Consider the following 27,659-nt stretch of genomic DNA (forward strand, 5'->3'; position numbering starts at 1 on the left):
CTGTGTTTTTGTTGTTGCTGTAGCTTATGGATTCTCGCCATCGTGCCTCGTAAAAGCTGCTAAACTGGGGGTCGCCGGTTCAAAGGTCGCCGCTCTCCCTTTGATGTGACCCGGACATCCTGGGAGGAAAAGGAAGCCGAGGAAGAGGATCCTTCATGGATTAGTTGTAAAACACACACGCGGGCTCGCTGAGAGTCAACGTGTCTACATAATCAATCACAGACATTTCTCACAATAAGCTACACTCATTAGATTACTTTTTTGGGGTACAAATATCACTAAAGTTATTACTTTTTTGGGGTACAAATATCACTAAAGTTGACATCATATGAATGACATTGAAAGTTCAGTTAAATACAACTGCACTGTGCTGAAGCAGTGATTCTTTCATGTACCACTAGAGGGAGCCCTATTAACTAGTTCATGCGCATTGTTAGTAACCTCAAAATGTGTTTTGGAACCATCATAAACAGAGGACCCCGTGAATTTATAAAATGATGTGTGTGACATGACGTAATTCAACATTCAACTTTTGCTGAAAACATTGCCTGCGGAGTTAAATGTCGGTTTTACGATGGATGTTGCGCTCCACTGTATGGTCAGGGAGGAGTTTCAAAGTACGCAATGTGTTTTTTTCATCTTCTGGCTCCTCTAAACAAACTCTACTGCTTCAACAACATCTCTCACATGACCCTTGACCTTCCCTTGTGAGTAGATCCACCCACATTTAAATTCATTAGTGAGTAAAGACCAAGACTTTACACGCAGTGCTAAGCCAAGCCAAATGGATTGGCGACTTGCATTAAAGTCTAAGTGTGTTCAATGTGGACGAAGCCATTATTGGAGTGTGCACTGCAACCTATTGGATGAGTGTGAGTGCAACACAGCCACGGTGATGAGATGAAGACGCCTCGGGCGCGCACACACTTTAATTCTACGACCATCACTATCACATACTGCAGAAAATCGAGATACTGCAGTTTTTCCCCACAATTTAAGCACTCACATTTTTGCTCTCAAGTCAAAGCAAAACAAAACAAAAAACTCAAAAACTATCTTAAATTGAGGTACCACTGTGAAATAACAATCGGTATGTCTCTATTTTCGTACAAAGTGACTTACTCAGTAACAAAATATGGACCAGTTTAATTCAACACAAAGCTAAGTACCTGCATTACAAAATGGCAAAACAGGCTTTCTACTGTCTATGTTGTATTATTGGCATTGTATGAATGGCAACGGGTGGATACGAAGGTTACAGTAATTTAACATTTTGCTAACAGCCTAGCTTCTTCTATTTTATCTTCTACAACTACCAAGACTATTCTACTCAGGCTAGTAGCTAGCTCAATCACAAAGTAGTTACCAGAAGCTAACAGTTAGCAACTTAGCCTAGCTTCTTCTACTTCTTCTACTACAACACGACTCATACTACTAGTAGCTAGCTAAATCACAATGTAGTTAGCGGACAAGCTAACAGTTAGCCTAGCTTCTTGTATTTCTTCTACTACTACTAGCTAGCTAGTAGTACTAATGCTTCAACAAGTATGTTTGTGCTGTACTATGTTGATCATCAAGTACACCACAATACACTATTAAATCAGTAAGAACAGCAGCGCATGTCGTGTTTTAAATCAATCAATCTGTAAAGCTGTTAAAAATCACTACGTATGCACCGTGTAATATTGACAGTGCCTCATTTCGCTTCCTAATAGTGTAACCGTTAAGAATGTTAAAATATTACTTCACACATTTCCTGTGTAGTTGGGTTTTATGATGGCAACAGCTTGACCCTGTAACTGGTTATTTATATTTCCAATATTTCCTATGGGGAAAAAACAGACACGAGTTTGGCCAGCGTTCCGGAAAGGATAGTGTTCTCGGAGGTTCCACCATAGTAGCAACAGTTTAGAGGAAGCAATAACAGAAGAAGACACGCAAGTGAGTGATGGAGAGTTTGGGGGGGGGTGCAGGCAAGTGGGGGGTCATTTGTAGGACAGAAACCTGAAGACTTTTTCAGCTGTCGTCTTCGCTTTTAGGGCGACAGCGACGCCTCTGTCCTCCCTCATCTTCACCTTCTACAATAACATCATGTGCAGTCTTCATCCTCCTCCTCTTATAACATTATCTTTTTTTGTCTCCTACGCTGCCCCCACACCAAACTACCCTCCTCCTCCTCCTCCTCCTCGCCTCTGTCTTTCCCTCCTTCATTTGTTCTCTACTCTTTGGTCCGCTCTCCACACGTTGAGCCAAATAGATTTTCAATTACGTGCTGAGTGCCTGGAAGCTTCTATATTTCCCAATCTGACCCCAGTACAGCTCACACACGCGCACACTCGAACACACACGCACTCTTGCGCCTCCACTTACAGCCTAATGGAGTGGTAGCGAGGGCAGTGAATTTCTTCAGTCTTCACCCAATATATAGTGGTTAACAAATTTATTAGGGCCACCCATCCTAAAAAAAATAAAATAAAATAATAATAATAATAATAATAATAATAATAATAATAATAAAAGAGAGAGAGAAGAGATCATGCGACATAATGGAGGGCTTTAATGCGGTTGTGAGAAATTCACATTTTCAGTCAAATTCTCAGAGGTCAGAAATTAAACACACATTCATTTATAAAACTAATACAAGTAAGATAATTACATTGAGATTTTAAGAGATAATGCAATTTAGTTTTTTTTCCATTTTATTTTGTTAAAAAAAAAAAAAAAACAGTCACCACGAATTTTCTCATGTACTTTTTTTTTTAACAAAATAAAATAGAAAAAAAAACTAAATTACATTATTTCTTAAAATGTAATTATCTTACTTGCATTAGTTTTGTAAATGAATGCTTGTTTAATTTCTGACCTCTCAGAATGTGACTGTGAATATGTGAATTTCTCACATCCGCATTAAAGCTCTCCATTATGTCGGATGATCTCCTCATTTTTTTAAAATTATTATTATTATTAAAAATTCATACTAAAATACTCAAAAATCCAATTTTTTCTTAAATAATAAAAATTGTACAAAAACATTTGTAAAAAAAAAAAATCATATAATCATAAATGAACATTTAAAATAGTTTTCAAATTAGACAAAAATGCTCATATAAAAAAAATCATACACAATACAATGGGCATCAGCTTTAAAAAAAAAAAAAAAAACAAAAAAAAAAAAAACAGTACCTAATAAAACTCGTGGTGACCGATATGTTTTTTTTTTTAAGCTGATGCCCATTTTATTGTGTATGATTTTTTTATATGAGTATTTTTGTATAATTTTAAAACAATTTTAAATGCTCATTTATGATTATATGATTTTTATGAGTATTTTTGTACATTTTTTTCAATTTTATAAAAAAAAAAAAAATGTGATTTTTGAACGGTGATTAATCACAGTTTATCAGTCACTCATGATACAAGAGGGCGCACTTTTTCAAATAATTATATAGAAACAGCATTTTGTATTGGGTTTTTAATGACATTTCAAAATATATTGATGATTCAAAAATTGTATGAACAAATATGCAAATCATCAGCTATCAAAGAAGCGTGCAAAGACTTTTCCACTAAAAGTGATTGACTGCTTTTTTTTTAATATATAAAAAAATAAAAAATATATATAAAAATATATAAATACATATATATGTGTGTGTGTTTGACTGCTGCTTCCACTTATTTTTCAAAAGCAAATCGACATAAAGTGACTTGAAATGAGCTCCCAATTAAGAGTTATCTGTTGAAACAGAGCTTCAAATGCGTCCAGCTGCACAATAAAGCGACATCTGGCCACACATTCACACTGCATGATGACCATTTGCATTTATATTCATCAAGCCCTCAAACGCGGCCTCTCGCCGCCCGCCGGCCTGCCGGCGCGTGCTTGTCCCTTTTTAAGGGGGTCAAAGGTCAACGGCCTAATGCCTTATCGCGAATGCACCGTGGGCAACCTTATTACAGAGAGCTTAGAGAGCAAACAGCGCCGCAAATACGTTTATCGTCCGCGTGCACGGCCCACGTTCGGCTCGGCTCGCCGTAGGTGAGACGACGGCCTCGGGGCATGTACACACACAGTTGTCAGTATAAAGGGAGAAAGGGAGAAGGCCTGAGTGCTGCTAAGAGCCTATTAAAACAGCTTGTTCCACCACAAAAAGTCATGACCTCTTTCGACACAAGCCAGCAAAAACAAAAAGTTTCCCCTGCTGCTGGCCTGTCTGAGCAACTGCGTGCATAATTGTCTTCATATGGGCTCGATAGAATGAGAGAACAACTCCAAGTAGGATGGCACTCCACAGGGATCATGGCCGAGCAACCCTAATTTGTATGGATTTCAGTGTATGAAAATGATCTTTTTTAAGGCGTATATTGCAGTCAATATTACAAGAAGGCTCTCCCAAAAAAAGATACATTTCCAAATTTTCAAGCCATCCCAAATTTGTTTTGTGATTACACTGTAAAAGTACTTGGGTTAAAAAAAAAAACAAAAAAAACAATTTGGGTCAAAAATGGACCGATCCACTATTTGCATTAATTTGACCCAACTTGCAGCAATTATTTTTTTGTAGTTTGGTACAAAATGATCAAATTTTTGGGTTGTTTATACAAAATAAACTAATTTTGTGGGGGTTATTTTAAGGAAAACAAAAAGTTGGTTCAAACTGACTCAAATAGCGGATCAGTCCAGGGTGGCTGGTTTTAGTTTGTAAGGTGGGAAATTTAAAATATCATGTCAACAGAAAACGGGACAAATATTTTGCAGACACTGGAAAAAAGTACTTGGGTAAAAAAAAAAAAAAAATTGTTTAAATTGTTATGAACTAAAATATAATTAGAGCGAAAATTTTCAGTGTTAATTTGAAATGTATTACGCAATTCAACAAATGTCAGTTACCACTGAAAATCCAAATTTTGTGACTTTTAAATTTTGTATACCATTTTGTGGGATGAACATTGCCCAAAGGAAATCACATATTTTCACATATGAACTGTAATGTATTATTATTATTTTTTTTAATATATGTATATGCAAAAATATGAAAATATATACTTGTACTAGTCCAGATTTTCTAATTTAGAAAAATAAAAGTTTTTCTTTGAGAGTTGCTAAACTGAAAACAATGTTCGGTTTTTATAAACAGTCTTTTTTCAATAATAATAATAATAAAAAAATCTATAATATTTTGGCGAAAATGTTTCTTCATATTTGGGATCTAAATAAAACTTTTAATCTCATTTTGCAAAATCTGTAAATCCATGCTTTTCAATGGACGCGGATGTCATGTACCAACAAATGAAGCGTTGTCGCCACGTAAATACAAATGCTCCCATTGAAAGTGGATGTGTGAGAACAGATGGTTGATTGGAAGCGCCTCCGCGAGAGCAAGTCGGCCTTCAAAGGAGGGAAGATCACCAAACTCAATAATTGCCTCCGAAATTGTTTTCCAATTAGCTTCATGAATCAAACCTCTGCCCTTATGTGTGTGCGTGTTCGTGTGTGCGTGTGTAGGCGTGGTGTCGCTTTGTTAAGGCCTGAATGAGTCCTTGATGGGCGCAGCAGCTTGGGTCTCTGAGGGGGGGGGTAAGTTGATAATTGCAGGGGAACTTGGACTCAGTCTGTCCATGCCACTCCTCCCACCAATACACCCTCCCACGCCCCCCCACCCCCACACACTGTACACACAAACCAGCTTTGAGAGGAGGTCGCTTTGATTAGGCCACTTAAACAGCCCACCTCCCATAATTCCCATCTCTTTGTCTGTCTCCGGCGGTCCGCTTTCCCTTTCTGACACCGATTGTGTGCGTGCGTGTGTGTGTGTAGTGGGTGTGTGTGCAGTGGGCGGGGTTACGCTCTAGCCTCAGCTGCTGTTGTGTGTGAGGGTGAATTACACGCCGTAGTGGAGTGTTGACAGGAGCAGCTGGACATCAGTGGGCCATAGAGAGAGTGTGTGTGCGTGTCCATGTGTGTGTGTGTTGTGTGTGTGTGTGCACGTGAGGTGCCCCCTTCTGGTGCAAAACCAGACTGCAAATGCAAGCAGGATGTGAACCGTTTTTGTCAAATTAAATTTTAACAAATGTTGCCTTGTAAACCTTAATATGGCCATTTTGGATGTTCTTTTTTTTGTCCAATCAAATTTCAGCATCTTCAGCGTTACCATGTGAACCTAATATGCCACGTTTTATGCAGGGTCAGGCAAAAATGATGTGACACATTTGTAGGTTTAGTAAAAGACAAATAAAGTAAAGAAACAAAAAAAGTATGAATAATGCCATTTTTTTCATATAGTGCCATTATTTTTTGTTTCTTTTTCAGCTGATGCCATGAATTGGACTGGTGAACATCGCAACTTTCATTGTGGAATCGAATCTGTAACTGCAACACAACGAGCGTTCCATTTGCGCTTCAAACTTGGTAGACATGATCTCGCACCAGCTCGTATCACGATCTTGTTATGGTTACCAGCTTCAGAGCAAATGGATCCGCATTGAAACTTTCGTGAACGCCTTCGACACTGTGGAGACAATCATGGATCCCATTTGACTGATTCAATTTTCAAAACCTAATGAAACAGAACGGCATTATATGTACTTTTCAAAAATAAAAACACTTTTTTTGTTTCTTTACTTTATGTCTTATTAAACCTACAAATGTGTCAGATCTTTTTGTCTGACCCTGTGTGCATATATATTAAAAAAAAATATATATATATATACAGGCGGCACGGTAGTCGAGTGGTTAGCACGTCCGCTTCCCAGTTCTGCGGTCTCCGGTTCGAGTCCAGGCTCGGACCTTCCTGGGTGGAGTTTGCATGTTCTCCCCGTGCCCGCGTGGGTCTTCTCCGGGTACTCCGGTCTCCTCCCACATTCCAAAGACATGCATGGCAGGTTAATTGGGCGCTGCGAATTGTCCCTAGGTGTGCGTGTGAGTGTGGATGGTTGTTCGTCTCTGTGTGCCCTGCGATTGGTTGGCAACCAGTCCAGGGTGTCCCCCGCCTACTGCCCAGAGCCAGCTGAGATAGGCGCCAGCAGCCCCCGCGACCCTTGTGAGGAATAAGCGGTCAAGAAAATGGATGGATGGATGGATATATATATACACACAGTCAAACCTCGGTTTTTGAACCTAATCCGTGTCCAGCTGTTCCAAAAGTGAATTGTTCGAAATCCGAAACAATTTTTCCCATTATAATTAATGTAAATAATTTTAATCCGTTCCAAGTCTAAAAAAAAACTTTTTCCAAGTTTTTTTAATTTTTTTATTTTTATTTTTTACTATTTTACACCATAAACTGCACTGTATACTGTTTACCATTTATAGAAAAGGGTAGAAATAGACAGTTTTATTTTAATAGAAGATATCCTATCTAAAATGATGAAAAAAAAATGCACTAACAGTATTTCTTCACTCTTCATACATATGTTCATTGTTTGCAGCTTTTGGTTTAAGTTGTTTGTGTCTGTATGGATGTGTGGTTTCCTAAAGAAAGACAGAAAATAGGCCAATAAGTAAATGTATTAACGTTAGTTAAGGCACTCACATTAATAAACAAAGCAAATTAAATTAGCGCAGTTAAGCTAGCGACATTTAGAACATCACTTCCTGTAGCACTCTTATTGTGAAACTGAATGGTGACACTTCCGGTTTCGGACTTAGCAGCGCAACTCATATTCGTTACCTCCATCTTCCACTCGGACGCTGTGATGGGTCACTTGAAGGCAATGACGATTTCCTCCCCTGCACTGTACAAATTTTAAACACATTGTAAAGTTATTTGAACATACACAAAGTGTTAACTAAACTATGTACCTTTAAGAGGCGGGGTCTTGGTGCGGTGGCGATTGACGTCACCTCCTTTTGACTTTGTTGCCTCCTCCCCTGCGATTCCCTTCACTTCATCTCCTTTCTTGGCACGGGGCTTCTTAAACCTCATTTGTGTGTCTGACCTACGAGAGAGTGCCAAAAAGTGAGGCCTCATAAAGACATCGCCATCCTCACGGCTGAGTGTGGTCGGAGGACGAAGAACAGAGTGATGATGCGTGCAGCAGCGTATGAAACAAAAACGTCATCCAGGATTGTTAATCACATGGTTTTTACCTTTGACCCTTTGCTGCCCTCCCTCCTTTCGTCTTAAAAATCCTCGTACTCCATCAACAGCAAACTTCACGTGAACGTATTTAAGCGGTGGCCAACTAGAGCGCCGGTAATAAATCTGACGGCAGCTCGTCCCGCAAACACGTGAGTTATACGTCCCGATTCTCTGGTGCGACTCACGAGCATTAAACTTCCGCGTTTTCCTTCATAAAATATCTTTTGTGATGTCACCGGCCTGTCATTGGGGTTTGGAATCAGTGCAAAAACATACGAGGAAAGATGACGGTTTGGGGTTTTTGTGAAGCTACTTCAACATCTGTCAAAACAGAAGCTTCATTTGAAAAACAGTTGAGTAAAAAATAACCCAACTATGGGTCAAAAATGGACCGATCCTCAACTTGGGTCAATTTGACTCAAAAATTGGGTAATTTTGTATAAAACAACCCAGAAAGTTGAGTCAGATTGTCTACTTGGCTCAAATTGACTCAACCTTCTGGGTTGTTTTGCAAAAATAAAAACGTAATTTTGTATATAACAACCCAGACAATTGTTCAAATTGTTCAATTGTTGTTTTTTTTGTTTTTTTTAAAGCATTAAATAAATAAATAAAAAGGTCATTTTGCATAAAAACGCCCCAGTAAGTTGAGTCAGATCCTACAACTTGGACCATTCGGATCCAACTTTGAGTCAAAAAATTGGGTCATTTTGTATAAAACAACTCAGAATGTTGGGTGAGATGTATACTTGGCTCAAACTTCTGGGTTGTTTTGCAAAAAATAAAAATAAATTTAAAAAATAAAATAAAAAACTTTTAAAAAAAAAAAAAAAAAAAAAAAAAAAAAAGGTAATTTTGTATAAAACAACCGAGAAAACGGTTCAAAAATGGCATTTTGTATAAAAACTTTTTTTTTTTTCCAACAACAAATAAATAAATAAATAATTGGGTAATTTTGTATTTAAAAAATAAAAATCCCAGAAAGTTGAATCAGATCCAATAACTTGGATTAAAAAAAAAAAAAAATATCGCCATTTTGTGTAAAACAACCTAGGAATTGGGTCAAATTAACCAATAAAGCGGACAGCCCCTTTTTTTTTTTTTTTTTTTTTTTTTTAATTAAACCAGATAATAAAGAAATCCAGCAATAAATATAGACATGCCACGTTGGTCCATCTGTTGTGGTTGTGGCTCATATCAATAAAAATGGTGCGTTACATACATTGAAACATTGTGCAAAATTTATACAATGTTTCAATGTATTTGTTAGACTTTTAGCGGGACGCAAAAGTATATTTCTACTCAAGTTAATTTTGAAAACAATTATCGGCTTACTGGTTATTAACATCGGCACTTCTAAATTATTGGTTTTTCGGTATCGGTTGAAAATAGCATTATCGTGCATCCCTAAAATTTTGTTTAATTTAATTTGTAATGATTAAATTTGACATATTTTATTAATTCACATTTAAGAATGTATATACTATATTTGAATATTTATTCATGCTTATTTTCTATATATAAGGTGTTTATCACACATAATATAATTAAAAAAAAATATATATATATATATATACATAGACTATTTTGATTGCCACCAGCAGTTTTTCAATGTTTTTCAATCAATAATGCTTGTAAACAAAGTGGCCATTGTCTCCATCTCATCGTGGACATGAACTGTCCAATAGCAGCAGCATGTGATTTGGCAGGTGGGAGGCGACACAGAGGTGTTGAGGGGATTGGGGGTTGGGTTGCGGGGGGGCTTTCAGCGAGGGACAGAGCGCATATACATCACTTCATCTTTAATTAGCTGTCATCAGCTTCCCTCCATAGAGGAAGCAGCCTCTGATAATTAACCATCAAACTCTCTCGCGCCCTGTGTGGCAGAAATGAAAGAAAAGATAAGGACGCGTTTGGCTAAAGCGTCATAATAATCAAATGCGACTGGATTCAAAGCAGTGAGGGATTCTTGTAGATTAAATAAAAGACTCAGGACTAACGGAAAGAGTTGCCTGCATACATGCAGCCAGTGGTTTCCAAGGTAACCTACATTTTGCCCTCGACATGCTTCTTGCTTGTTTGGTGTGAAAAGAGCCTCGTTGTTATTAGCGTACCCGGCGAGGATTCACGTGCCCTCTGCACTGCCTGATTCCGAAGAAGGAGGAAAAACATGCAAACGGGGTCTGCAGACAAGAGCAGCTAATTAGAGAGAACACAGCGTAAGTGGACATATGTGCGCCGAGGGACGCGCCGGCCAACACTCGACGGGACGGCGCCGTGGGGGTGCGGGCCGGCGGGCCGCTACGGAGGCATGTTGTGGTTTGAGCGCCGCACGCCGCTGGCAGCGCGCGGAGCGGCGAAGGAGGGGAGGAGGCCGTCGGGCCCGCCGCAACCTGTCCTCGCCGTGGTGTTTGTGTAGTAAGCTGCTCTCGAGTGCTTTAATTGGATTACGCTTAATGAGGAAACAAGCACATGAGAGCAGGAGCACAATAGAAAGCCAACGTCACAAAGCGTTTTTTTTGTTTTTGTTTTTTTTTTTATTTGTGGTAGGGGTGTGCTCAAAAAAATCGATACGACAATATATCGTTGCGGGCCTCATTACAATACACGTATCGATACTCAGGCATCAGAATCGATATTGCTCATTAACTATAAATAGACAGTTAACGTTTGCCTTTGCAGCTTGCATTGTCGTTAATTGCCGTCAATTAATGCAAAAATAGCTCACCAGTGATTGGACACTGTGTCTTGCTCAGAAAAATTAAAGAAGAGGAAGAATATCAACATTTATTTACTTATAAACTTGGCACGTAACCCTAACCCCTCAATGGACCAATTTTCTTATATTTTGTTTAAAAAATAAATAAAATGTGTTACATGAAAAAAAATGCTGTTTTTATTTCCCCAAATATTTCAAATAAGCACATTTTAGAGCTGTAATTTTAATACTTTGATATTTTTGCTCATATCGGCTCACAACTGCTCCCTGCTCTGCAGTGCGAAGCCAGCAAATATGCAGTTCTATTTCAACCCCTCAGCAAGCTGGGGAAAAAAAAAAAAACTCAGTTAAATGCCTGTGTGAAAGGAGATTTGGTTTCAAGCCGGCTTTTCTTCGAGGGTTGCGTAAACTGACGCATCTTCATTTTCGTGCAAGCGTACCGTGTTTAGCAATTTGTCAGAGCATTTTCGTTGACACAGTCCCACCACGCTTGACGAATTGGTGACTGAAAGTAGACCAGACCTTAGATCGGGTAAAAGCAGGTCTAAGTTGTGGTGTAACTCAATTTTGGTGAATTTGATCCAGGCGCAGGCAGCTAGATTCTGCGCTCCACTGATACGTGGTGGATACAATCGTTTTAAATTCATAAGGAAGACAACAGCATCCATCTAACCCTTTGAATTGTTGTAGAAATTAATTAATAGAATGCACCTTTAATACATGGACTCCAGAGAATCTGTTATGGTCCGTTATGCTTCTACCAAGTAAACCAAGCGTCTCTCTATCGCTGAATTTAAAGGGAAGGAGAGGAGCCATTTCGACTGGCTAGGAATCAAGTCAATTGTGTTCACTGCCACACCTAACTAGCTCAATATTGTCCATTTTCTAACTAGATTGTCACCATGTAAACATGAAGTGGTTGCTTTCAAGTCGGTAATGAATCTTCAATTACTGCCTTTACAATGAAGAAAGGGGTTAAAAAAAAATAATCAATCTCTCGGGAGGAGAGAGCAAAAATAAACAAATAGAGAACCTTTTGAAATGACATCTGTGAAAATATTATTAGAACATCCATCGCTGCTGACGACACAGATGCTCAAACCATCTCCGTCTGTCGCTGCAGCGGGAGAGCAGAGGAGGAGGAAGAGATAGAAAGAGAAAGTACGATCTTAAATGATAACAGAGGTCAAGAAAATATTTAGCAGCTTTCCTTTTGACATTCGAAATGAGCGGTCCAGGAAGATGACAATGTAATGTCGCTTCAGTTAGAACTGTCAAAATTAATCCCTTAATCGACAAGAAACCGATTATCAAAGTAATCGACAACTATTTTAACAATCCAGTAATCGTTTGGAGCCTTTTTTTTTTTTTTTTAATTGTCCAAATCCTCTGATTTCAGAATATCAACAGTAATTTCTGTCGTCCTTCATGAAAGAAGACCGATTATCTTCTGTGTTCATTCAGAATAAGACATTTGGAAACATCTGTTTTTACTTTGGAAGACAATGGCCGAACCGGGAACATTGTGAATACGAAGAACAAAATAAACACCAATCACTGGTTAATAAACAGTGATCAGGGGAGAAAAATGCTTCTGTAAAACACTTTGATGCAAAAGTAAAATGAACCAGATTAGTCGATTAATAGATTGAATAATGGATAGATTAATCAATTCTAAAAATAGTCGATAGTGACAGCACTACACTTCAGTGATCAATGGCGAATATGGATGCACCCATTCGATCAAATATTTTGCCATTGAAGTTTAACAAATCAACATAGAAGTGTTTTGTTTTTTTCCAGCTTTTCCCAACTAGAGTAATTACCCCCAATCAAGCCACAGTGTCCCTTTAACCGTTCCATTTTTATAACATACAATTTAATAGAGTGCGCAAACACAAAAATTGTAATTATTTTGAGCGGGAGGCTGGATAGGATTAATGGAATTTCCATTCATTTCAATAGGACACGGGGGGAAAAAAATATCAAACTTATATCACAAGGCACCAATGTAGATGGAAAAAGGAATGACAAACTAGAGGGCAAAAAAATGTTGAAAAAGGGATGCAATCAAAGCCAGGAGGAAGCGCAGGAATGGAGTAAAGTAGTGAGAGAAGCCGAGAAGTAGAAAAGTGTTGATGGCTCAGTTCACTTTAGTCCAGTTTTGTACCTCCAAAAAAAATCCATGGAGCAAAATGGAAGCCAAATCATTTCATCACCTCCTCTGTCCTAATTGCAGCCATATGCAATTTTAAAGGCCTCTCTTCCTTTCTAATGGTTCCCTAGAGGAAGCCAGGCTTAATTGCTGCAGCTGGCCACGAGTCTCGTCTTTTTTGCTCCTCTTCTTCTCCTCCTCCTCCTCCTCCTTGTGGGAGTCACTGTCCAATTGACAAGCTGACATGTGGAAAATACAAGAAACTCTACAAGCTCTTAGACTCGATAGAATTCTTATAGAGAAGGGCTATCGGTCTAAAATTGAGGTCAGGAGGTTTTGTTTAGTTTTATAAGGGACTTATGATGGAAAATTTACATTTGAGTCTCTGAGGGGATGTTCTGTTCTAAGTTATCGACTCATGTAGTTTACATAATACTTATGTTAGGATGAGCGGAATGTAGACACAGTCGCTAGTGCTCTTGAAATGTGTTTACGCTAGGGGTGTCAGGTTATTCAAATTTTAATCGTAATTAATCGCATGATTTAAATAGTTAACTCACGATTAATCGCAAATTTTATATCTGTTCTATATGCACAATAAAAGGTAAATTAACCCATTCAAACCAAAAGCGTATAAATATGTTTTTTAATAATTTGAATACTTTGTCCTTCACTCCCAAAAATGTATTTCTGTTTTTTTGTTTTTTTTTTGTTTTATGCAGTAGCATGAAAGAATGCTTTGATGCAGCTTCTGACCTGAAGAGGTCGCTTAAAGCAATGGCAGTTGTTACAAAAAAAATGCCACCAGGTGGCAGCAGAGTATAAGAGATCAGCCAGTGTCATGTTGCAACAACAACAGTTTTGTGAATAATGTGAAACTTAGCTATATTCTAATGCTAATTGCTGCAAAACGGAACCACAAATTAGCCAGCCCACTCCACATTTTCACTCATCGAAGTTCACGCCACTCCACAGACCAGACCCGCCTTTTAAAACCATGCACACATTCACCGTCACGGATACTAATGTGTCGAACGTGCACCAATAAACATTGGGCCGCTATTTCGCAAATAAGTTCTTTTCCTGAGCAAAAAAAAAAAAAAAAAAAAAAGCAAAAAAAAAAAGAAGAAGAAGCAGGAAACATAGGTGAGCAAAAGTCACACATTGCGAGTTGGCAAAGGTTTGGCGTCCAAACAAGTAGGACAAAAAGGATGAAGCAGCACGAGAGGGACGACACAGATGGACAGACGGCGAGCAGGAAGTGGAGAAGTGGAGACGTGAACTCGCTCTCGGCTGTGAGGGGCACCTGCTTCGCGGCGGGACCTCCTCTCCCCGTCATGTCGTAATCAAATTTACCGCAGGGGCGGACTGTCCCTGAACCCCCCCACTACCTTCATTCTAACAAGAGTCCCACTGAGTGTTACATTCAGATAATCCTCACCTGCAGCCGCAATCGCAGCACGGGACATTAGCTAAGGTGTGCTAACTCCTCACACACATTCATTACATTGACGCGACAAGGTTTCACCTATCACATCATGTCAATACAACAATATTTACTATGAGCGCCAAATGCGTTCACATTTTCCATCATCGATACGACTCTATCCGATCTGTAATTCACATTCCCTCTCACTCCTCCAACTGCCTGTTAGAAGAGAGAGAGAAAGAGAGAGTGTGCGAGAGAGGTGTCACTTTCAGTGAAACAGCTTAATTCCGATGTCAATGAATTAATTAGATGTGTTAATGAGCTAGCGACAGCTCACCCAAATTAAATTAATACCGTAATGGCCTCGGACGGCGAGAATTAGCTCACCCATTTCAGTAAACGCTTTCTGGAGTGTGTCTACGCACACGCGCTCAAACAACATCCATCCCCGCGAGCAAATCAGCATCCAGATGTAATTAAGTGGCTAATTAGAGAAGCGCTCACTGGCTCGTCCTCCCTATATGCTGGATCGTTCCTACGAGCGCCATGCAAGTTCATTTCTGATGGAAACTAATAATATAATATAATAACATAATTCTGGCACTGTGATTGGCTGGCAACCAGTCCAAAGTGGGCTGGGATAGGCTCCAGCACACTCGTGACCCAACAGAGGACGATACAGAGAATGGATGGACGGATGGATTATTCTGACCAAAAGTCTAACAACATAACAACATAAGTGATGAGCAGAACTTGGTCCAAAAGTCAAACAAACATTTTGCGATAAATGGTGTACAACAATGGGGCATTCTGATATAGAATTTCACCTGAAATATGGTCCAAAAGTTAAACATCTTCGAATTCCAGAATAAAATATTAACAGTTTTGTCCAAAAGTCCAACATCTTTGAATACAACTTCATACATACAAATACAATTTCACCACAAATGTGGTCTCAAAGTCAAACATGAAATAAATTAAAAAAAATAATAATAATAATAATAACTTGAAATTACAACATACAATACAAACAGAAATTTATTTAAAAAAAATATATATTTATATATACATTTAAAATTTTACCATGGAATAGGGTTTTAAAAAAAATCGGTCCAAAACTCAAACAACCTGTCTAAAAGTTAAACAACTCACAGTTATAACCAAAAATAAAAAAATTAAAATAAAAATAAAAAACTTGGAATTATGACATATAATATTACCATGTTTGGTCCATAAGTCAAACAACTTTACACCCCGACATGGAATTCAACCATAAATATGGTCCAAATGTTAAAGAGCCAAATGCCAACATAAAATATTAGAAAATATTAGAAATGTGGTCCCAAAGTCAACCAAATGTCAAAAAAAATTGAAATTACTACATACATTAAATTTAGTAAAAAAAAAATTAAAAACAAACAAACTTGAATACATAATTAATAAATGAATAAATAAATAATTTAAAATGTAAAGGTCAAACAACTTGAAACTATGAGCTAGAACTTCAGAAATGTGATCTAAAAGTCAACCTCAAATTATGACCAAAAGTCCCAACCTCGGAATTACCTTATATAAGTGAAATTTGGTCCAAACTCCAAAAGTCAAACAATTGGAAATTCTGACCTCGAATTTGACCAGAAATGTAGTCCGAAAGTCAAACAACTCAACAATCACCTTTTTGTTTTCAAATCAATCAACGTTATGTGTTAGCCCGTTGATGGAGTTTCAAATTATGTTAGCGCATTTAAGCTAGTAAACATTCCTAATGCTTAAGTTATTGTACAGTATGTGACTGTTTTGAATAGTGGAATTCTTTTTTTCAAGGGTCTTTTTTTTTTTTTTTTTCCTCACAAGTAAAAGAAAAAAAATGGATGATGGATGACACATCTAGTGGTTAATTGGTACCAATTTGAGTGGGGCTAATTATTTGAGAAATAAATGTGTTGTTTAGGTTTTTCATATTGAGCCCAGTCGTCTTGTTTCCTCCACTAGTGACAGGCTGTGGCTGTTCCTTACGCTATTGGTGCGTGCGTGCGTGCGCGTGCTCGAGAGAGCGCATGGACTCTGCAGGGATGGAGCTTCTCACACAAACACCATCTGTCAACAACAGGCTCACCTGCTAGCAAACATTTAGCTCAGGATCCGTCTCACCTGCTCTGCGTCTCACGCACACACGCGCACACAGAATTCAGCAATGTCAAAGCAGAGGATAAAGTAATTTCCCACTTAGTCAACTCGACAATGTCACCTGCTTTGCAGCCCTGCAGATCTCCGGAGGATTCTCGCGATGTGTTTGCACGCCCCATGGAAAGAAAAACGGCTTTAAAAAGAAACACGCACGTAGATGCAGAAAAGAAACAAAACAGTTGACACCTCGCGGAAACATGAAAATTACCGAGCGGGTGAACCCATTGAGGTGAGGGAAGAAGGCGAGAAAAGAGGGAGATGGAGACTATTACCCAAGGTGTGTGACTAAATTAACTTCTCATCATCACTAATTAGCCTCTTGTTCCTTTCTTCCCTCCAGGTGATACAATGAGCTATATACATGCGTGTGTGCGTGTGCATGTGTGTGTGAGAGAGGAGTGCTACATTTTAACGACTATTACTATTTAACGTTTATAAAACTAACAAAAACTATCATGAAGGCAAAAAAACAGGTTTCATCTGTCAATAACATGCATGAGCTTCCAATGCGCCTTTTAAAATTTATTTTGGTAATATTGTGCTGTCGCACAGAAGAAGAGAGGTTGAACAGTCGTTTGGGAATTGTAGTTTACTTTAATTACACTATATTTATGCTGCATTCGAGGAAAGTCGGAAGTCGGACTTATCCCCGTTGGCTGAAAGTGTTTGTGGCGAAAGTAAACAACCAAAATGGTGGATAGTGATAAATGGTTTGTTATTTTGGTCCTCAACACCCATTTTGACCTCCAGCAAACTTGACTTCTTGCAATTTTGCTTCATTTATTGTTTTTTGTTTTATTTCAAAAGCATTCCATACAGTTCAATAGTTCACCGTATCATTTCAGGAAGGGAGATAGCGCCATACTGTCACGTACGTTGTGTTACGTGAAGTTATGTCAAATATTTATGAATGAAGAAATCTCTCTCATTTTATACACTTCCTGGTTAGAAGTCGGAAAATTCCAACTTCCGACGATCCTCGAATGCAGTATTAGTTACTTGACTTCAAAGAAACGCATCATGAACCAATTTTAAACTGTTGAAAATATCCTACTACCGCTCTTGCTCCGCCTTTTCTCTCATGCTGCGTGAGCTGTGCAACGTTACGTCTCCTCAAGATTGAAAGTCTGGATGATTTTTAAAACAATAATTGGGTTAGATACATTTGAGTGACGCTATTTTGTTAAAAATGTACAGGGATAAGATAATTGGAGACTGAAGGTAAGTGTGCAGATTTATTTCAGCACGGCTAAATCAGGTCAGATTATAGATTGCAACTGTCATGACTAGATTTTTATTAAAGTCGTTTGCTATAGACAGCTAGTGCCTAGCGACACAGCTACCATTTTAATCAATGATGGTATAATAAATTAGCTTCTTTTTTTTTTTTGCGATGATTTCGGGTTGTGTTGATGTATGATCCAGGCAGGTTTTGGTAACTCAAACAAGATGGAATTTTTTTTATTTCCTAAATGTAATGTGTAATGTGAGAATTCCGCCCGACAACGACAATTTGCTGGTTAAATTCTGAATTGTCCAACACAAGAGGGTCCCCTCTAAAAGCCTTAATCATCTGTATTGTGTGAAAAAAAAATAAAAAAAATACAATCTTAAATTACTTCTCACATTAGCTTCAACTCCTTTTTCCAAATGCCAAGCGTGTAGCATAATCAGATTATTCAAATAGATGTTAAATTTCTCTCTAAAAGCTGTTATTATGAAAAGGATAAAAAAAAAAAAAAAAAAAAAAAAAGTAGTCGTGAAATGCCACAAAAGAAGCGAGGCTCACTCTTATTTGTTGTTGTTTGTGTCATTTTTCTTATCCTTTTGTCTTCCGTGTGACGGATATATAATTTGAGCGGGAACAATGGCAGTCGGTGTATAAACTGATATAATACATATTCATGGTTCTTCAGATCCAACAAAGGTAGCTTTGCCTCCGTCTTATCCCCTCCGTTCCCAATCCTTCTTCCTTAATTATCCACCACCCTTTTACATCTTTGTCCCATGCGGCATCTCCCAAACAAGGCGACGTTGTTTTCCGCTAATCTGGTCTTTTTTTTTTTTTTTTTTCCGCTTTCGACGCGAACTGCCGTTTACCTGAGGTAAGCACACGCGAGCTGAGAATAAACAGGGCCCTTTATAACACAACGCGACTGTCGTCGTCGTCACCTGGAACAATTCTAATTACAATAACATTGTCTGCTAATCCTTCTAAACGGGAGCGAGGCGCTAAATCAGTTTGATGACGCTCCGCTTTGCTGCGTATCGCTGGTTCACGCGGTAATCCTCGATACCAAAACACTAATCCGCACCCCCCCCCGTCAGCGTCTGCCGTCCGCCCCTGCTCGGACGCGGGAAATGCAAAGTTGCAGAAGAGATGCAAAGTTGTGCTCTTTTTGTACAAGCAGCTCACGCAGAATTACATGCTAGCATCCGTGACCGTGTTTGTGCGTTCACGGTGAATCACGCATTCCGCCGCTTCTTGCTTGTGAAACATTCAAATCGTGTGTTGAACAAAAGGATTGACAGAGGCCAGCTCTTCCTGAGGCGCCAGGTTGAGAAACGCTTCGAACTTCTTCGATGTGTATTTACGGAGACAAAGTGACAACTGGGACAAAAACAACAACTGTGTGACAATGCTCCTGAAACTTTTTACACCAAGCATTCATTAAAAAAACAAAAAAAACATTAAATAACTAAACTAAATATACAGTGGACCCCCATATACTTTGTTTGGCACCCGCAGATTCACCTATTCACGGATTTTTATATTACACAAAACAAATCAGTTAAAATTTAATTGTTAAGTGACTTTAGGAGCTAATGGCTAATCACAGTACAGGTCCAGTGCATGCGAGTAGACCAAATATGTGATTAAACATATATAGCAATAATGAGAAGAATACATGTCACACTCACCTTTGACAGCTTCATTGATGATGATAATACAGATTTTTAGCACACTTTAAATGTGATGACATCAGGAAGAGATATTAGCCCAGATGCTAACACATCCGTAGTTGTGACAGAGCAACTTCATCCAGCTTTGTCCAATCAACTCCCAGCTGTGTGATTTTGAAAGCGAAAGAAGAAAAAGAACAACGTAAAAGAGCGAATGTAGCCAAATGCACATCAGATAAGGTGTTTATTTAAGATAAATAAAAAGGAAGAAATATCATACCTTGAAACCTAAAATGTTCTTGCTTGCTCATGGGTTAGCAACATTTCTGCACGTTTGGACCTGTAAGAGATACAAACATTAATAGTGTACACAAATGGACTCCTAATGTACCAGAAGGAGATGCTAATGGTTAGCCAACATGCTAAAGAGAAGATTTAGTAGAATTAGATCACCTTATCAAAAAAACAAAACAAAAACAAACAAAAAAACTTGTACCTGCTATGACAATGTCTACTACACATACTCTAATATCCCAATAGCTTATCGGTGATAGTCTATATTTTTAATCTATTCACTATAGTTAGCATTACATCTGTAGCCTGAGAGACGTTAGCATTTGCTAACTTAGCAGTCGTTTTAACAGAACAACATCTCAGACTTCACTTCACATTCAAATGTGTTTTGAAAGCATTCACGTCAAACAGACCTTTACCAAACCACCACAAAAACATACAAAACATAATTTCCAAGCCAATTAGCTTGACCTCAGACAACCAAATAAATACCCCTCTGACACACAATAATAATAATAATAAAAATAATGAGTTAACCTCGTCTCCCGTTTCAAATGATCCAAAGTGAGCGCTCTGATTCGCTGGCTCTCTTCAATTAGCATCGTGTTAATTAAAGAGCATCATCATCATCATCATCATTATAATCATCAGGTTCTCGTCAGTAATTAAACGCCCGAGTGTGATTACTTAACTCAGCAGGGCTCCTGATGATTCATCCGCCCTCTGGTCCTTTTTTATGAGTGTGTGCGTGTGTATAAAATTTAGCGATGCCAGAGGACAGGAACAGATTCTCCCAGTCACACTGCATACGAAATGCTGCAACGAACGCTGCATATGCAAATACGCATGTATGTGTGTGTGTGTGTGTGTGTGTGTGTGTGTGTGTCCGAAGAACGTGAGGGGGGCCGGGGGAGGTGTGTTCACTGGCTGATGAGGTGTCTGGAGGAAGTTAATTGCCTATCAAGAGAGCTCTGCCTATTATTATTTGTGTGCGTGTGTGTCAGAGGCCTTTTGCGTGCTCGTCTGGCTAATTAGCAATCACGAGACCGCTCCAGTGCATGTTGGTGTGTGATAAAAGTGTATTTACATCGGGGAACCTGCGAAAAACAGGACAGGATGGGAAACGCTAACAACAATAATGGAGGAGAATGAGGGTGTCCTATAACGTGTCCATGAGCTGTTTGAAGTTTAACCTTTAGCTCAAATGCTAAGTTAGTTAGCATTTCATCTTCTAATAGATGTTTCTTGGTAGTAAGTAAATATTCTGTTGGGGGGAGGGGCAGTTTCTACACCTAAAGATTTTTTCTTGTGTATATGTTACGTTTAAAGTGTATCTAAGTTATTATATATTTTCTAAAATGCTTTACACTCATATGAACTTTAAGTGAACTGCTTTTTCTTTAGAACTGTACCAGACAGTTTGGCTGTGTTTAAAATAAGTCACACCATCTGGGGCAGAAGCGGAAACGAGAACTTTCATGGATAATCACATGCTTATTTGCAAAACACTTACATCCAAGCAGACAGATATGTTATTTTAAGAGAATGCAGCGTTGCACTATTGTGCTTTCCCCACCCCTTTAGTGGTGCAACGTCATTTTTTGTAATCGGACAGGGAATAATCCCCAATAAATAGAGAGGGCGAAAAAGAATTTCCAGAGCATCCTTGACAGCTTGTACCTGGCAACTCTGCTCTCCTCGCTGCGAGTGAAAACGAATGTCTTGTCTTCTCATCGTTGTGTTGTCATTCTTATATGTTTTGGTGTGTAAACCTAACAGTATATTAACTAGGGGTGTTAAAAAAAATAAAATAAATCGATTCGGCGATATATCGCGATACTACATCGCGCGATTCTCGAATCGATTCAATAAAAAAAAATCGATTCAATAAAAAAAAAATCTTTTTTTTTTTTTTTTTTTTTTTTTTTTTAAGAGCTCAGAATTGTTCATTCGGTAGTCTTACCGATTCAACGTCTTATCATCATTTTTTGTGTGTGTGTGTAAATCGATTTTTAAACTTCCATTTTTAATGGAAAAATATTCAACAAAACGTCTGACTTCGGGTTAGGATTCACACCTTGAGCATGGACGAATGTTATATGAACGGAACATTAAGCCTTAATATTTTATTTTAATGCTGTTCAAACATGAAACAGATTACAACCTCTATAAGACTGAAATTTCAGATAAATAAATAATACATTTTCATATAAATCTTACACTCTACAAGCTTACTGATTAGTATTTTCTAAATTTGAATGAAAAAACATCGCAACAATCGACTTATAAATTCGTATCGGGATTAATCGGTATCGAATCGAATCGTGACCTGTGAATCGTGATACGAATCGAATCGTCAGGTACTAGGCAATTCACACCCCTAATATTAACACTTTTTTTTTTTTGCATTAACTGTACAGTATGTGTGTTTTCCCAGCAGTCTAATTTACCACCAGTGGGCCGAGATGCTAATTAAGACGAATCCAGACATATCCTCCCAGCCCCGCCTCTCTTTTTCCCCGCTTCGCTGTTATGCAAATGAGGGTGTGCCCCTTCTGACTGGGCATAATATATAATATTAATAACCGGTGCGGCACATAATCAATGAGCACGATTGAGACGTGCAAAAACGCAAGCTACCCGACGGCTTTCATGGGGTGCCACGAGTAAAATATCTCTGCTGGATGCACGCTAATTGAATGCATGCACATGTGTGTGTTGAGAAAGTGCGTAGGACGTTCTTCACCTCTCAGCAGACGACGTAAGAGGGTTTGATCACGTTGGCAAACAACGCGCACATGCACGCACACACACGGGTACACTCAGCAGGTGAGTAGAGCTGAGTTGACACTTTGTCAGCACTGTGTAATTTGACATAATGAATGCAAGCATCGTTACTGCTGTTAATTGGCCAGACTAATTATACTCGGAGGATGTCATTAGAGGGAAACTGATGCCAACTGTGTGTGCGCGTGTGTGTATAAGGTTGGGGCAGAAGGTGGGAGGAAAAAGGAACGAGAGGGCACCAGTGGTGACTGGGGGAAGTGGGGGTGGAGGGGTGGCAGTGCAGGTGGTGGCGATGGTGGAGGAGCAGGAGGGGTGATGAAATATTCTAATTCAAAGAACTGCAAAGTCATCTTATTGATGCTACGTAACAAGCTATTTCATCAATTACATTCAGCAGCTGCAATTTCTTTCAAGTTGCAAGTCTACTTCGCCCCCCCTGGTGGAATATGGGCTGCCACTCCCTTACATAGAAAAAGATAGCAAATACTGTACAGTGGATCCTTGATTTAATGGACTAAATGGAGGAAAGGGGTTGTCTGTTCAAGCCAATTGTGTCATGGTTTGGGTTGGGTTTTGGTTAGGTTTTTGTTTTACTTTTGTTACGGTTCAGGTTTAGTTTAGGTTTTGTCTTTATCCACATGTTACTTTAAGTTTCATCAAAATCATCAGATCATGATCTGTGTTTTATTTTATTGTCCGAGTGTGCTTCCCTAGTCATAAATATTCAACATAACGTCACGAAACACAAGGTTCGTGACAGTATGTCGCTATCTCCCTGCATGAAATTACACGGTTAACTACTGAACTGTATGGAATGATTATGAAATAAGATAGAAACAATAATTGAAGCTAAATTGCGAGAAGGTAAGTTTGCTGGATATCAAAATGAGTTTTGAGGACCAAAATAAAAAAACAATTTACCACTATCCGCCATTTTGGTTGTTTACTTTCGCCTCGAACGCTTTTAGGTTGGAACTGGGAAAAAACAACTCGGATATATCAGTCTTCCGACCATCCTTGAATGCAGCATATGTCCACCTGTGTTTTGGCCTGCCCTTCCTAATATGTCATCCAATCAGCAAACTCTGCCACTTGTGCCTGGCCCAGCTGTGTCTCGTTGTGTCAATTAGTACGTGTGTGTATTTAGTCTCTTGTCTCCCCTCTGTCCGTGTCGATTCATTAGTATTTCCTCCCGACATGCTGCCGCATTTTTGCCCCAAGTTCCTCCCTTGTTTGCCTTCCCCTGAGTAAAAATTTTATTTTTTAAATCCATAAATATAAACAGGTAGATATAACATACTCTTTTTGAGCTATGTGCTAACAGCAATGCTAAAGTAATAATAATAATAATAATAATAATAATAATAATAATAAGCTAATACACATGCTTTCTGTTACCTTTTGACAGGACAGTCACCCCTGCTAACATGGCCGCCTTGTATGTACATGCACTGCTTTTGATGGGAACAAACAATTCACCTTCACATATAAGGCTCGTCAATAGTATTAGCTAGCATACTACCTTAAACAACACGCTAGCATGCGCGCGCACGCTAAAGGCTGTAATCAAATTCTTGGCTATCGTCTTGCAAATCCACTCATGACAGCCCACTTATATTGAACATGAGCAGAGCTGGAGCCTTTTAGTTTGGCCTCACCGAGCAGCGTGTAAAAGCTTCATCACGGGCCGCGCTGATGAAATTAGCGCCTATTAGCGCCCCCGACCGCCATCCGCCGCCCGACCCTCCCGCTCGCCCGCCTGCCCCTTCGCTCGGCCCACTCCCACTTCCTCGCCGCGCTCTCAGTTGGAGGAGTGTGCAGATTTAATTTGCTGCCACGACTCAGGAGCCACTTAGCAATATCTCTCTGTGTGCGAGAATTGATTGATTAGGCCTTATCTTGTTATCTGGCTCTGTGGTCGTTTGATAGGCCTGTTTGCTCTTGCACTCCTTCTATCTGTATCCCTTTTGCTTTATGTAATTTCACGGCCCCTGTCTCACTGCTGTGTGTGTGTGTGTGTGTGTGTCGGCCTCCAGCCTCTCTGTCTAGTTTCTCCCTGCAAATGTGGGAATCAGACACTGATAAGGAGGGATAGCCTTGCAAGATCAGAATTAGGAAAATCCACGGTTACGTCGATGCGAACCACCACCCCACTTCCTGCCACAAGACAATATTGTTTCTGAGAATATGCTAGAATTGCTTTATCTGTGATGGCTGACTTAAAGTGGAAGTCAGCCTTAAACATTTCTTGACAATAATGTTACATGTGACCTTACTAGTCTAAACATGACATTCTGATTATTACATTTGTGGAATATGAGTTATGAAGCCATTTTTGTCCATCTCAGGGGGCGGCCATTTTGCCACTTGCTGTCGACGAAAGATGACAGTTGCCCAGGCAACAATCACAGCTCACCTGTTTTCTGAAGCTGAGCTGTGATTGGTTGCCTTGGACCTGAGCAACAGTGATGTCATCTTCAGTCGACAGCAAGTGGCAAAATGGCCGCCCCGAAATGGATAAAAACGGCTGGATTTTGCTTCTTAACTCATATTCCACAAATGTAATATTAATCAGAATGTCATGTTTAGACTAGAGAGGTCACATATAACATGTTATTGTCAAGAATTTTAGGGGGAGTTGACATCCCTTTCAGTACTTTGCTTAATCTTCTATCTTGCTCAACACACAGAGTGGCTAACCGTTTAGCTAGTTAACAGCCAGCTTATCATTCACTGCCCTTCACTCAGCAAGCCTGGCCTGCCTTTTAAAGGCACACATGCATTCAACATCACAGATACTACAGTGTCATAGTATTGCTATTCTGCATAGAGTATATAAAATACAGTATATAAAATGATAAAATTATATAGAGCATAACCTCGCAATAAACATGGGAGCACTGGAAACCATTAAATATCTATTTTGGAAACTAAAATGAAAACTTATGAATGTATGAATGTAATATCAGAAAACAAGCAAAAAATGTTTGCATTAATCTAGAATGAAACCAAAAAAAAGGATTTCATATAGGCTTAATTGCCAATCACGCACATGATTTACAACTTAAAAATTATCCCATAATAAACAATTAACTACTAATTATTATTAATATATATTTTGAATCTAATTTCCACACCAGGAAATGTCTTTGAACGCTTAAATAAAGAGGCCTGACTTTTGGGATTCACGCTTTTAAATATGCAGGAGATGGTGGAAAATGGAAAAGCACACGTACGCACACATACGTGAAGAATAAAGATGTTTTTTCAGCGTGCACGGTGACAGACGGCAGCGAGCGGGCAACACACGACTCCCAGCAGACACAACGAGCCCCCCACATCATTAACACCTCCCGCTGTGCTCCGCCGGGCCTCAACCGGCCGGGGACCGCCTCGGCGAAAGGGTGAAGGCGAAGACAGAGGACGGAGGAAGATGCTCGAAATACACGCGTGTGTATCTGCCATTTCCCCAACTGCTCCCCACTTATTTGCAAATTAGTCAAGAGCAATTAAGCGCGTTTAAAGCCAGCGCGTACACAGGTAAACAAACAGTACAGGATAAACATGGACGACGGTGGTGCGAGTCCAGCAGAAGCACAGCAAGACTACAAGGGGACCCAAAAAAAAAAAAAAAAAAAAGACAGAAAAGAGAGATGAGGAGGAGCAGGAAGAGGTAATCATCGAGTCCCGGTGGACAGATTGAAGCTGAGTGGATTCTATCGTACAGCATCTCTCATTTGTATGCTAATTTACGCTATTAACACACACACACAGAGCAGGAGCACGAGCTCGGGGCGTGGCTTAATAAATACTCACTGATTGCTGTTTGTTCTAGGGATGATGCTTCATCTTGTTGTTCTAGAGTAGAAACCACACTCGAGCTGTCAAAATTAATCGATTAATCGACAAGTCATCGGTTATCAAATTAATTGACAACTATGTTAATAATTGAGTAATTGTTTGGAGCATATTGAATCGATACGATAATTGTGCACTATAATATCGCGATATATTGCCGAATCCATTTTTTTTAAACACCCCTAATCACTAGTCTATTTTACTAAACTTGCATTATATTCCATATGTGCCCCAGTATAGCAAAATGAGTCACAGTAACCTATAATTAAGAAATTATGTTTTAAAATCATCAAAAAGAGGACGACCTCAGCTCCTCCGTATGGCAGTAATATTAGTTGTTCTTTGCAGAGGATAAAGATTATATTACTCTTCAGACACTGGACCACTCGCTGTACAAAATGAGACACAGCTGACCTTATTTAGAAGCAATTTCTGTTAAGAACTGCATTTCATATTAAATCCCAAAATGCATGCACGAAAAACCATTTACAATTTATCTCACATGAAGTGATGAAGCTATTTTGAAATGGTGTCCTTCCACTCATTCCAGTAGTAGACATGCATCACTTGCTTTCTTCCAATAAAGCAGAATGAGATTTTTGGTATACGGTGGAACCATTATAACAGTATGCTCAGTTATGGCCTAAAATCAACCAGGTTAAGTTTTTTTTTTTCTTCTTCTTTTTCCTGACGTATAAAGCGCAAGTACAATACTCACTCTAATATTGTAAAGCCTGAGACTGTTGTGATTAAGCTTTGAGGCCTGATAGATGATGTTGGTGATTCATCGAGCGTGCATCCTCTCTGCCATTCACATCACTCACAGCTACAAAAATAAAATAAAAAATCTATTCTTTAAGAAGCTTAAACTGTGCGTACACCACTCTCACTTTTTGACACGCACCAATCATCACTAGACTGCCTCGTGTCACACACACTTAGAGAAACACAAAGATGTCAAGCAAAATTCTCAAAGGATTCTCCTCCCGTGTGTGTGCGTGTGTACAGACCACATGCGAAGGGTTGCCACGGGCGACATATCCACGGGTCCGTGTGGAGTTTCCTCGGCTGTGATGGTTTTTCCAGGGCTGGCGTCGAAGACACAAACTTAAAACGACGAGGAAAATGACAAAATGAATTATCAACAACTTTCTAAAGCCCAAAGAAACCTCAAAAAGTGATTTGCCAACCAGTGTGCCACAGAATATTAGCGTCCAATTTCACTTAAACTGTACGCACATACAGGCT

The 27,659-nt window shown here is 39.1% G+C and overlaps 1 protein-coding gene across 2 annotated transcripts; it reads right to left on the reverse strand.

The window, feature by feature from the left end:
• LOC144021025 (uncharacterized) lies at positions 1 to 27,549 on the reverse strand. Of its 2 annotated transcripts, XR_013284030.1 has the most exons (6): positions 27,422 to 27,549; positions 19,753 to 19,812; positions 19,491 to 19,636; positions 7,799 to 7,935; positions 7,668 to 7,731; positions 7,385 to 7,468 (listed from the first exon to the last, which is right to left on the reverse strand). XR_013284030.1 is itself a non-coding variant. In XM_077525006.1 (4 exons), exons 1-4 carry the CDS (start codon positions 10,248 to 10,250, stop codon positions 80 to 82), a joined length of 363 nt encoding a protein of 120 aa, XP_077381132.1. In that variant the 5' UTR covers positions 10,251 to 10,253; the 3' UTR covers positions 1 to 79. The 2 variants fall into 2 exon arrangements, 1 of the variants encoding a protein (XP_077381132.1); XM_077525006.1 differs by lacking the exons at positions 7,385 to 7,468; positions 19,491 to 19,636; positions 19,753 to 19,812; positions 27,422 to 27,549 and adding exons at positions 1 to 119; positions 10,129 to 10,253.
• Positions 27,550 to 27,659: the final 110 nt, after the last annotated feature.

The sequence above is a fragment of the Festucalex cinctus genome, chromosome 6 (assembly GCF_051991245.1).
Source record: "Festucalex cinctus isolate MCC-2025b chromosome 6, RoL_Fcin_1.0, whole genome shotgun sequence".
NCBI lineage: Eukaryota > Metazoa > Chordata > Actinopteri > Syngnathiformes > Syngnathidae > Festucalex > Festucalex cinctus.

Excerpts from the sequence above, each read along its gene's own strand:
- LOC144021025 (XM_077525006.1), bottom strand. The coding sequence starts at position 10,250 with ATGTTTTTCCTCCTTCTTCGGAATCAGGCAGTGCAGAGGGCACGTGAA. Across the intron at positions 7,732-7,798 it reads CAAGACCCCGCCTCTTAAAG|TGCAGGGGAGGAAATCGTCA; the intron begins GTACATAGTTTA and ends AAATTTGTACAG. Across the intron at positions 120-7,667 it reads CGTCCGAGTGGAAGATGGAG|GATGTCCGGGTCACATCAAA; the intron begins GTAACGAATATG and ends TTTTCCTCCCAG.